The following is an 11588-nucleotide window of genomic DNA, read 5'->3' as shown; positions in this document are numbered from 1 at the left end:
AGAAGAGGAAGAAGCTCTCGTTCTGTTATCATTTCATAAATACCTCTAAAACTACACGCGGCCTCGACGCAGCGGCAGCTCCCGTTGATTGACAACCTGAACGGCGGGAGAAGGAGGGGGACTTCCGGTCCCCCCCCCCTTTTAAAAGGTCGCCGTCGGTGAGGTGACAGCTCCCGCGCGCGCACACCGCGGGATCAATATGTTTGCGGCCACCGTCACAGCGGCACGCGCGCGCGCGCCGGTGGGTAGGTGGGGCCGGCGAAGCGCTGGCCAATAAGAACGCATCGATCGGCTCCTGTTGGACTTTGATGAGCAACACGTGGGGTGACGTGTTTAACCATCGCTTTGATCTCGTGTCACGTGTGGGTGGGGTCGTTAAGCGCGCGAAATTCTAATTGGCTGTCGCGTCCTCCGTGCGTTCTAATCGGGGAGCGCGTGTGGCGGATCCGGCGGCCGGGATTCATCCGCGCTCTGTCGCCGTCTGGCGGACGCGGACGTTACCGGCGCTCCGCGGCGACACCCACGGACCCGCGGACCCGCGGACCCACGGTGGGATTGAGAGAATTGATCCGGAGTGTAATAACGCGTTCATAGATGTGCTTTGAGGAGCGCGGTTTGTTAAAATATAGCTACATCCGGGAACCTGAATTAAAAAAAAACAAAACACACACACACACACAAAAAAAAGAAAAACGATAAAATATTCCATTACATTTCAATTGAAAATAACAACATTAGCGTTATATTATTATTTACTTATTAATAATTACGTTAAACAATATCCGAAGCATCGGTTTAACGTCAACTCATGTTTTTTTATTTCCTTCCGGATGATTGACAGGCGGCCGGAAGGCGAGGAAAATGGGACTAAATGAGAATAAACGATGAAGAAAATAAAACAAATTTCCAATTATTTAAAAAAAATGAAAAAACACACACAAACCTTTGGACTCTTCGTCCGTGTCCCCTCGTCGTCTTCAACGCCGACCTGCTGCGGAGACAAAAGATTGCGGGAGAAACAGAAGTCGTTAATTGGCGTCGATTATTGATCACTGATAACCGGAAGTAAAAGGACGCGATCCAAATTCCATCGGAATGGCGGGTGGGGGTCCGAGCTGGAACCCGCAGCGAGTCCCGACTGAACCGGAGCCTCCGCTTCATCCCGAATCACCCCCACACTCCTCCTCCTCTTCCTCATCGGAGGGCTGGGGGTGGAGGGGTGATATTCCCCTACCTTTGAACGCTCATTAGCGCCTCATAATGACTCCCCTAATGAGGATGACGCGCTTATCAACGGTGCCGCGGTCCTGGCTCGTCCGCCGCTCCGTGGTGGTGGTGGTGGTGGGTTGGGGAGGGGGGTGGGGGTGGAGTTGGGGGATGAAAATGGAAATAAAATTAAGAATATATATAAAAAAAAAAAGTGGAATAAAACCTGTTTTCCCTTCTTATTTATAAATGAGTTTTTTAAGTTCCCCTGAAAAAAAAAGGATGTCTTGAAAGCCCCGGATGTAGCCACTCCACTTCCGATCGGGTCCGTTTATTAATCTTGTTATTATTATGATTATTAATAATCTTCTCGTTATTAATTTTTTCCTTCAATATAGTTTTTCCTTCCGTTTTGTTTTGTTTTTTTTTTTAGAATAGAAAAGCCATCCGCGGCTCGGCCTTAAAGCACGCGCGCGCCGCCCCGCCGCCCCATTGGCTGAGGCTCGGGAGGAAAAGACAGGAGCGACGCGCTGATTGGCCAGTAAAGAGGGCCAATGGCGGCGCGGGTTAATAGTGGGGTACTGAGGAGGTGGCGGTGGGGGCGCAGAGAGAGAGAGAGAGAGAGAGAGAGAGAGAGAGAGAGAGGGCGTCGGGTGTTTATTATAAAAGGAGAAAATATTAATTCCCTCGTTCGCCGCGGGCCGTGACGTCAGAACAGGAAGTGGTCGGAGCGCGACACCGGAGCGATTAGCAGCAAAAAGCGGGAGCCACACGGCCGCGCAGTCAGCCCCGCGTCTCCGGCCCCCGTGTGCGCGCACCTGCCTCAACTTTTTCCACGCCGACTCCCGGGCCAGCGCGAGCCCGCTACCCCCACCCCCACCCACCCACCCACCCACCCACACACACACACACAACCACACACACACACACACACACACACACATACACACACATACACACACACCCACCCAACCCACACCCACTCCAAGCGCGCGGGACGCGGGAGGACGCGGACACGCACCGCCGCGGACGCCTCTACTTACCGGCGTGGATTTTTTATTTTTATCCCCAACACCACCACCACCACCACCAACAACAACAACAACTCCCTTTTGTTTTTTAATGCTACCACTATTTCCCGGTTTATTTTCTTTTTATTATTATTTTTCTTATTTCTGTTGACTTTCCTCCGCCTTTACTCTTCCTCCCTCCTCTTACCGGAGGAGACGCGCCGCTGTTGTTATGAAGACTCCGTCCTGCCTCTCCTAATATGGAAGGATCCAGCGGGTCGAGTTTTGGGATCGACACGATTTTATCCGGCGCGTCCAACTCCGGGAACCCGGCGCTGATGAACGGAGACTTCCGGTTGGGCGACGGCCGGACGGCGGATTTCCGGAGCCAAGCCACTCCGTCGCCATGCTCGGAGATAGACACCGTGGGCACGGCGCCCTCGTCCCCGATCTCGGTCACCATGGAGCACCCGGGGGACGCGCACTTGGGCCCGGACGGCCTGGCGCACCACCACCCGCACCCGCCTCCATCTCAACCACCGCCGCCGCCGCCGCCGCCGCACCACCACCTCCACCCGCACCCGCACCGACACGGCGCGCTGTCGCCGCAGAGCCAGCCGCCGCTGGCCGGCGCCGGTGCCGGTTGCGCGCCGCGGAGCGCCACTTCCTCCTTCCTCATCAAGGACATTCTGGGCGACGGAAAACCGCTGGCGGCGTGCGCGCCTTACAGCACGAGCGTGTCGTCCCCGCACCACCACGCACCCAAACCGGAAGGCGCCGCCGCCGTGGCACCGGACGCGTTCCGGCCCAAGTTGGAGCAGGACGAGAGCCGGGGCAAGTTGGACCGGCGGGAGGACGGCGAGATGAAGTGCAACGGTAAGTGGAGTGGCTGTGTGTTTTTTTTTGGAGGAGTGCGGTAACGGTAACGGAAACGGACGGGTTCGAGTGTGAAAACGGCAACACCGGGGCCTCCGCCGGTGGCTCAATTAAGGATAACTGGAGGAGGGGGGGTAATAATAATATTATTATTTCATAAAAACAATAATAATAATAAGAGTCATAATAATAATTATCATCATCGACGCGTCGATTTTTTTTTCACTTCCACGCCAACACACACGCGACTTTCCGTTCAGCGCGCGTGTCAATCCGGTAAAACTACTTTTGACATTTACATTTCGATGTTTTGTAATTTAAATGACTAAACAAATGCTCATTTAAATTATTAAACACAGTATAAATACGTTAAAATAAAAAAAATATATATACATGTTTATATATTGTCGGTTAACCGTGTATGTGTGTGTGTGTGTGTGTGTGAAGGAACTAAGGAGGAGGGCGACCGGGAGATCTCTAGCAGCCGGGACAGCCCGCCGGTACGCACCAAGAAACCGCGCAAAGCGCGCACGGCCTTCACCGACCACCAGCTCAACCAGCTGGAGCGGAGCTTCGAGCGCCAGAAATACCTGAGCGTCCAGGACCGGATGGACCTGGCGGCCGCGCTCAACCTCACCGACACGCAGGTCAAGACCTGGTACCAGAACCGGAGGTAGGCGCACACACACACACACACACACACACACACACACATAGAAACCAAAATAAATACAATGTCATGCAAACACGCGCTGGAATTTTATATATTGTAGTAACCCGGATGTAATTGATGACCTAATTACCCCCCCCCCCATCATCATCCCGGTAACGATCACTTTTCACCAATGAATAAAAAAAAAAGCTAAATTAATAAAAATAAACCAGAATCGCGTGCAGCTCATTTGAAAAATCCTTTTCAAAATATTTCGATTCGGAGAAATAAAAAGAAAATTACACAAAACGAGATTTTGACGTCACATCGTGAGACCTTTCGCGATTTCGCTATTATTTGTTGTGATGATTCTGTGGCTAATTGAATTAGCCGTCCTGCTAAAGGATGAGCAAAGGGTGGGAATTAAATCAATCCTAATTTATCCGTCGTTTTTTTTTTTTTTTTTCGGGGTCTAATCCGCAGGACGAAGTGGAAGCGGCAAACGGCGGTGGGATTAGAGCTGCTGGCGGAAGCCGGAAACTACTCGGCCTTACAGAGAATGTTCCCGTCGCCGTATTTCTACCACCCGAGTCTGCTGGGCACCGTGGACAGCACGACGGCGGCCGCGGCGGCCGCGGCCATGTACAGCAGCATGTACCGGACTCCTTCCTCGCCGCACCCGGGCCTCCAGAGGCCGCTCGTCCCGCGGGTGCTCATCCACGGCCTGGGCCCGGGGGGCCAGCCGGCCCTCAACCCGCTCTCCAGCCCCATGCCCGGGACCCCGCACCCGCGGTAGAACCGGAGGAAACAAACAAACAAACAAAAAAAAAAAACAATTTAAACATGAAAAAAGGAGGAGGAAAAAACAAAACAGAAAGAAAGAAAGAGAGAGAGAGAGAGAGAGAGAGATAAAGACGTGATGTGAGTAACGGACCCCCCCCTTCCTCCCTCACCATCACCCCCCCCATGAAAAAAAAAAAAAACAGAGACACATTTTAAAAGACATTTCGCAAAGTAAAAAGGAGGTATTTAATATAAAACCCGAACAGACTGTGTGTCCGGGAGGGGAGGAGGGGGGGGGGGGGCGAGGACTGCTCCTGTCTGATTGTCTGTTTGTTTGTCTTTTGTACAAAAAAAAAATACACCGCATTTAGAAAAAAAAATAAAAATAAACTTATAAAGTTTATTAGATGGAGACGATCGGAATGAATAAAAGACGTCCTGCTACGACTGGAGGTTGGAGGCGCTTTTAATCCCCGAATAATCCCGAATAATCCCGGGCCTTCGGCTCCCGCGACTACAGAGCGGGAGGAATACTCAGATTACATCTGTTATCGCCCGCTAATCCGCCCGTCGGTGCAGATTACAAATTATATTTGATATGCCCACTCCCACTCCCACTCCGCGAAATTGTTTCAAAGTGAGATTTAAAAAAAACGTCGTTATTATCTTTAAATAAATACATTATATATCAATTAGCCTGATAATTACATTTATTCTTATTTGTAGATAAAAAAAAAAAAAACCCAACGGCGCCCGCGCGGGTAATCTGATTACTTCGGCTGCGTGGAAGGGTTGCGGCCGGTGCGCGTCCTCACACACACACAAACACACACACTCATGCACAGACGCGCACGCACGTACGTGCACGCGGGTGTCCCAGCACATAGCCGCATCCATATGGATGCGCGGCAGCTGATCGGCGGCCCCCGGATCGGCAGCTGTTCCCCGGGAGCGCGGCCAGACAATGGGGCCCCGGAGATCCCGGCGTGTGCGTGTGCGTGTGCGTGAGCGTGCACGGCGAGGACGAGGAGAACCTACGGATGATCCGATCCGTACGACTCGACGGGAAATCCCTCCGCCGCCGCTCCACTTTTCTTCCAGGAAGTTTTTTTTTTTTTTTTCGGGGGGTCGTGCGTGGAAGGGGTCGGGAATAATCCCTCGTAATCTGACCGCGTGTGCTAATCCCCCCCCCCCCACATCAGATTTTTATTTTTTTTCTTCATCAATTTTTTTGATGTTTTTTTTTTTCTTTTTATAATTTCCCGAGGTAACGTTTCACGGGAGTAACATTGTGCACGCTCCCGTGGAAATCCGCCTTCGTCCGTGGGAGGTCGGGAGTGGGGCGGGGGGGGGGGGGGATCCGCGGAGCTTCCGGTTCTTTCCTAGAACCCTTCATCACCACCCCTTTTTTTAATCTTCTTCATCTTCTGCTTTTTCTTCTTCACGACATCGCTTGGACACCGGACGTTTATTTCCGTTATTTTACCGGATATACACGAATCTTTGGACTGCAAAGCGCACGGATGCCCCAAAAACCGGCGCCTTCCTCCCGCCTCTCCCTCCTACCCTGCTGCCTACATTCAAAAAACTCCAAAACCAACACGGATTATTATTATTATTATTATTATTATTATCACCATCATTATTATTATTATTATCATTGTCCCCGTTTTTTTAAATAAGGATTTTGTTTCTCCGCAATCCTGACGCGTGATGTTTTGGGGTAGGGGTGGGGGTGGGGGGTTGGATGTGCAGAAATAAAAATAAGATGAAATAAAATAAAAATAGCATGATATAGACACAATGTAAACGAGAAAAAACCCGCCGCTCCCGCACGACGCGGGTCGTTGATATGCATGACTTCTGCGCCATCATTTATTTATTGCGCGCTGCGGGTGGGAGGGGGAGTTTGTGGGGTGTTGGGGGTTTGTGGGGTGTCAGCGGCGGTGTTTGGTCTTCCACTTCATTAATGCAACCCCCCCCCCCCCCAAAAAAAAGGAAAAAAAATAAGAAGAGGGGGTGAAAAAGCAGCAGGCGGATTAATAAGGAGCGTCACCTGGCGGCGTTTCCAACGTTCACGTTATTATTATTATTATTATTATTTTCAGTATTATTATTATTAATATCATTATTATTGTTATTATTATTGTTGTTGTAATTGCCAGGGGTGGCGGTGGTCGTTCTGGTGATGGCGAAAAGTGGGTCACGGTGATTCTGAGTCAAAGTGACAGCGTGAAGCTGACTGGCGTGTTTTTCTTTTCTCTTTTTTTTTATTACCCCCACCCCCCTCCATCATCCCCCCCCCCCCCTTCACACACACACACACCCGGACAATATCATCGTTATTACCGCCTTATCAAAACTGTAATTACTGCGTTATTACCGCGCTATTACGGCGTTATTACCAACCCATCATCTCAGAAAGGGGAGGGGGGGGGGAATATAGCATTTATTTTCTGGGAAATTCAAGAACCGGACTCGGCGGCTCTCCGCGGACGGCGGAGGTGAAAGTGAGGGGACGGAGAGAGTGGCTGGGGATACAAAAAAAAAAAGGGCAGCAGACTTGAATAAAGAGGATTAGGCCTTTTCTTTTTTTGCGTGGCGCGTTTTATCCAGAACAGATGGCCTCGGAGAACCGTCCTCTTCTTCTCCGCCTCGCCTCAAGGAACCTTGTCGAGCACTTTAATTGCCACTTCTCCCCCCCCCCCCCCCACGCACACACACACACACACACACCCTCATCTTCTTCTTCATCTGATGTAATGGCGGGATATCTCTTTCTTTGTCGTTACAATAATGAGGTAACACTTGCTCTCCGCGGCCTCTAATTATCACGTCCCTCTAAACACGGACCCCCCCCCTCCCACGCCCCCCTCCCCCCCCCCCCCCCCCTCCCACGGCCCGCCGCTCTTCTTCATCACCGGCGGAAGAAAAAAAAAAAGGGGAAATTTGAGGCCCGGATCGGAAACAAACTACGGGATCTGGACGTGGAAGGATGGCGGTCATGTCACGTCACGTCACGTTATGTTACGTCACGCCCCCCCCCCTCCACACACACACACACACACACACACACACACACACACATACATCCACGATCGGTCCCACGGTCCGGAACCGACGCGACGAGCTCTGCTAACACACACTCGAAACCGGATGGAAAGATTTCACTCGCGATTTAAAACACCGGCAGCGGATTGTACTTTTATTTGATTTGATTTCATCTCATTTAATTTGACTTGATTTAATTGTACTTTATTTTATCGTATTTTATTTAATCATTGAAAATCAGAAAAAAAAAATGCATTTTTTTTCTTTTCGCCTCTTAATCTACCCCCGAATAATAATAATAATAATAATAATAATAATAATAATAATAATAATAATAATAATAATAATATTCGGTCGAAATGGCGTTTTTTATTTTCCACCTTGCTTCTGTGTGAAATCAAAACGCGGACGTTGATCGATTCCGATATTTTCCAAACTGAAATGATTCCCGGGCGGGGATCGTCTCACGCAGCCCCCGCGTCTGTTCAATTCGATATCAGGTTTGCTGTCATGATCGATCGATTGATTGATTGACGGGTCGATTGAGTCGGCGTCATTTTTTTTTTTTTTTGTCCTCTCCCGCTTTTTATTCCCGCTGTTTCTCGGATTAGACAGGACACGTCTTCATCTCGAGGCGTCGGATTTCGACGAAGTGACGTCTCTCCTTCTTTCCCCCCTTCTTTTCTTCCTTTTCTTGTTCCTCCTTTGAAATCCAGCCGTCAAAAGACGCCGTCTGTCTCCCCGCTTTAATTATTGAAGCTTTTATTTTGAAATATTTAACGACGTCACCTTTTGATATCCCGATTGCAGATTAAAAAAAAATAGTAGAAAATAAAGGTTGCAATTTAATTTAGTTTAATTTAATTTAATTTAATTTAATTTAATTATTCCGTTTCCCGCACCGCCGCCGCCGTCGTCCCGCGTCATCCTCTAAACGACCTCATCATTTCGTCGCAATCTAGCCGCTTTTGGCCGCCACGCACCTCCCCGCACCTCCCCCCCCCCCCCGCCACCCTCTCCGTCAAACTGCGGGACAGCTGATGGCAGAGAAGCTCCGCTACCTTTCAAGCTTCCGCCCGGGCGACCGCAACAACCGGGAAGAAAAAAAAAAAAAAAAAAAAAAGTCTGTCAGCAGTGATGTCAAAACCTTCATCCCTCCCTCCTCCTCTTCCTCTTCACCCTCCCTTTTTTTTTTTTTTTTTTTTTTTTTTTTTTTTTACAGAGCAATTAGGGGTTTCATCACAGCGGCGTGATGTCAGGACTCATTAGGGCTCAGCTCTGGCTAATTGCTTCAAGGTTAAAGCAACAGATCTGACGGCTCTATATTTTAAGTGACGGACTGGCGGCGGCGGCGGGGGATGAGGAGGCCCCGGAGAGATGCCTGAACACGAGTGCGGGACGCTAACCCCCTCCCTTCCACGCACGCGCACACCTGGAGGAAGCGGGTTACGGCCGAGAAGCCGTCGGAATTCCGAGGAGCGAGGATGGCGCGACCTCCGCCGGAGGTCGATCCGAAAGGGGACGGGAGGAACCCGGGAGTTTGAGGAAGAGTGTGTGCCGGCTCACCTTTGTTTTCGCTCTTCACGATCGCGTGCAGGCCGGACAATAATGGCTTTCCCCCCCTCCGACCTTTGACCTGGAAGTAAAAAAAAAAAAAGGCCGTCAGTGCTGAACCACTTTTTTTCCCCGGAGGAACTGTGCTGGTTTCACTGTTTTCCGGTGGCGTTCCAAAGGAAACACCTGTCTCTTTATGTTTCACATACTTGTTCGACGGCTAACTACTAACAGCTAACCGCTAACTACACCCGTCTTACACAGGACAGCTTGGTTTAGCAACCTTTAGCAAAATGCTATTTTTTTGGTTTTCCCTAAAAGTTGTCAAGACGATTGACGAATACATTGGAGAGGAAAGAAAACAGAAAATAACACGAAAGAGTGTACAAGTACATCCTTGCTATAATCTCTACATCGGCAGCAAAGTATTGGTACTTCAAAATATTTGTTTTCCTGACTAACCATGAAAGTGAAAGGGAGAACATCCCCTACCGTTAGCCTGTTAGCACTGCCTTCCTTAGCCATGATTTTTTTGCTGAAATTAGCCGTGTGTTAAGTCTCAGGCAGTCTGAGTGCGGAGAGGGGGTTGCAAATAACCTCCAAAACAACAAAATGAGAGTATTTTTAGGAATTAACCCTGACCGGGTCAGATGTTTCCATCCTCGTGCTAACCTTTCTTCATACGAAGGGGAGGATCTGGTTATTTCCCGACGAATCAGGTGAGACCAACTGCACCTGAACGCAACCCAGCTAACTTCATTGAGGCATGGAAGGAAAACACACACACACACACACACGCAGACACATCATCACCCACTGTCGGGGTGTAAACATGCTACAGCTGGGCTGGGGACTACCTTCATGGCGTTAGCGACACAATGCTAACAAAAATATAAATTCCTACTGGAAAGAACTAAAGTTTTTTTTTGTTACTGCGGAAATAACATTGGATATGAATTCAAATGTTTACACCAGAACAATTACTTGGAAAAAAAAAAAAAAAAAAAAAAACACCTTTTGTTTTCCCCTTAATCTGTAATAATCTGCGTGTTATTCCCCGGATCGATACGTGACAAAACGGCGGAAAATGGCAGAGACGTAAAGAAACAGAACATATGGGCTTGAAAATCTCGAAAATCCCGATCGACCGCTGGTCTGCCACAGTCGCCGATTGATTTTGAATCTAACAAAGCGCTCGACGCCGCCACTCTAATCTGGCTCTAATCTGGAGAATCTGATCAGGGATTCAACAGCTTGAATAATCTGAGCGATCGTTACCGGCTCATCCAGTCTCGGTATCCGATATTGATCGTAGGGGCTCTAAGACGCGGTGTTTGCAAGCCGGGGAGAAGGGGGGTATTAGCCGGCCTCCTGCTTCAATCCGCGGCTAAGCTAGCACCCCGGCATTTAGACCGTCTCGGAGTTCAATGAGAAATGGAAGCGGTCTGAGCTCGACGTCGGCGCCGGCGAGCCGCTCCTCTCGAACGAGCCGTTGTTTACCCTTGGCTTTTTTTTTTTTTTTTCCCCTTCCCTCCATCTCCTCTCGGAGTCGAACACCTGATCCTTTGAACCGTTTGTTTGTTTAACCGCTGCTGGGATCGGAGGATCCCCGAGGTCTGGGTGAGTGTTGAACTAAGGTTGGGTTTGAAATGGCCTAATGAGGAACTCTTTGGGTAATTAGCGCTAGCTGGAACGCCGGCGCATAATTTGAGTGCTTCGCCACCCCGGCGTGAGCGAGGCGGCGGGGAGGAGGTCGGATGATGAAAGCGGCAGGATAACGGGGTTAATGAAAATTAGCGCGTCGAGTTAGTCGCTACCTACCCGTTTCTCTTCTTTTTTTTGTTTTGTTTTTTAGTTCTTTTTGTTCTCTTACAGTTGACGCAACGGAACAATTAACGACCCGGTTCACGGCAGGGATAAGTCGGTGCCGCGGGAAGGATCAGAGTGGGTGGGTGGAGTGGGGTGGCGTGCATCTGGTGGCAAGATCCAACAGGAAGTGAGGGGGTGAAGGAGAGTCTGTGGGGTGAAAATAGCTACCCCAAACACCCTTCGCTTCAGTGAGGAGAGTGTGAAACCTGTAAACAAGATGGGACAGGCCAGAACCTGATGGTGGGAAGGGGGATGGCGTCCCAGCTGACCATGAGGTGAGAGGCGGGGCTTAACCTGGATGGATCAGCTGTCAATCATTCACTCTCTCATTCACACCGACGGGACAAGCTAGTCTTCGGTGGACTGTTTTGGGACGGAGCACCTGGAGAGAACCCAGGCAGGAGAACATGGAGACCCCACACCGGGAGAACCCAAGCAGGCAGAGCACGGGAACAGGAAGTACTTCAACACTTCAAACCTATCAGGCTGTTAAAATAACAACACAACAACAGGAAGTGGGTTGGGGAACAACTCTCACCTGTTGCTGTCAATCATCTCGGCGACGGGGGCCCGGAAGAAAAATCGAC

The 11588-nt window shown here is 49.9% G+C and overlaps 1 protein-coding gene across 1 annotated transcript; it reads left to right on the top strand.

Annotated features, from left to right (window-relative positions):
• The first annotated feature begins 1898 nt into the window (after positions 1-1898).
• Positions 1899-5219, top strand: barhl2 (BarH-like homeobox 2). Its single transcript, XM_086144306.1, has 3 exons — positions 1899-3092; positions 3540-3765; positions 4228-5219. Exons 1-3 carry the CDS (start codon positions 2477-2479, stop codon positions 4538-4540), a joined length of 1155 nt encoding a protein of 384 aa, XP_086000432.1. The 5' UTR covers positions 1899-2476; the 3' UTR covers positions 4541-5219.
• Positions 5220-11588: the final 6369 nt, after the last annotated feature.

The sequence above is a fragment of the Fistularia commersonii genome, chromosome 1, assembly GCF_037954325.1.
Source record: "Fistularia commersonii isolate RoL2024-O1a breed Wild chromosome 1, RoL_Fcom_v1.0, whole genome shotgun sequence".
In the NCBI taxonomy this organism is placed as follows: domain Eukaryota; kingdom Metazoa; phylum Chordata; class Actinopteri; order Syngnathiformes; family Fistulariidae; genus Fistularia; species Fistularia commersonii.
Note: the sequence above shows the minus strand (reverse complement) of the source record. Positions and strands in the feature narration are given on the sequence as shown.

Excerpts from the sequence above, each read along its gene's own strand:
- barhl2 (XM_086144306.1), top strand. The coding sequence starts at position 2,477 with ATGGAAGGATCCAGCGGGTCGAGTTTTGGGATCGACACGATTTTATCC. Across the intron at positions 3,093-3,539 it reads CGGCGAGATGAAGTGCAACG|GAACTAAGGAGGAGGGCGAC; the intron begins GTAAGTGGAGTG and ends GTGTGTGTGAAG. Across the intron at positions 3,766-4,227 it reads ACCTGGTACCAGAACCGGAG|GACGAAGTGGAAGCGGCAAA; the intron begins GTAGGCGCACAC and ends TCTAATCCGCAG.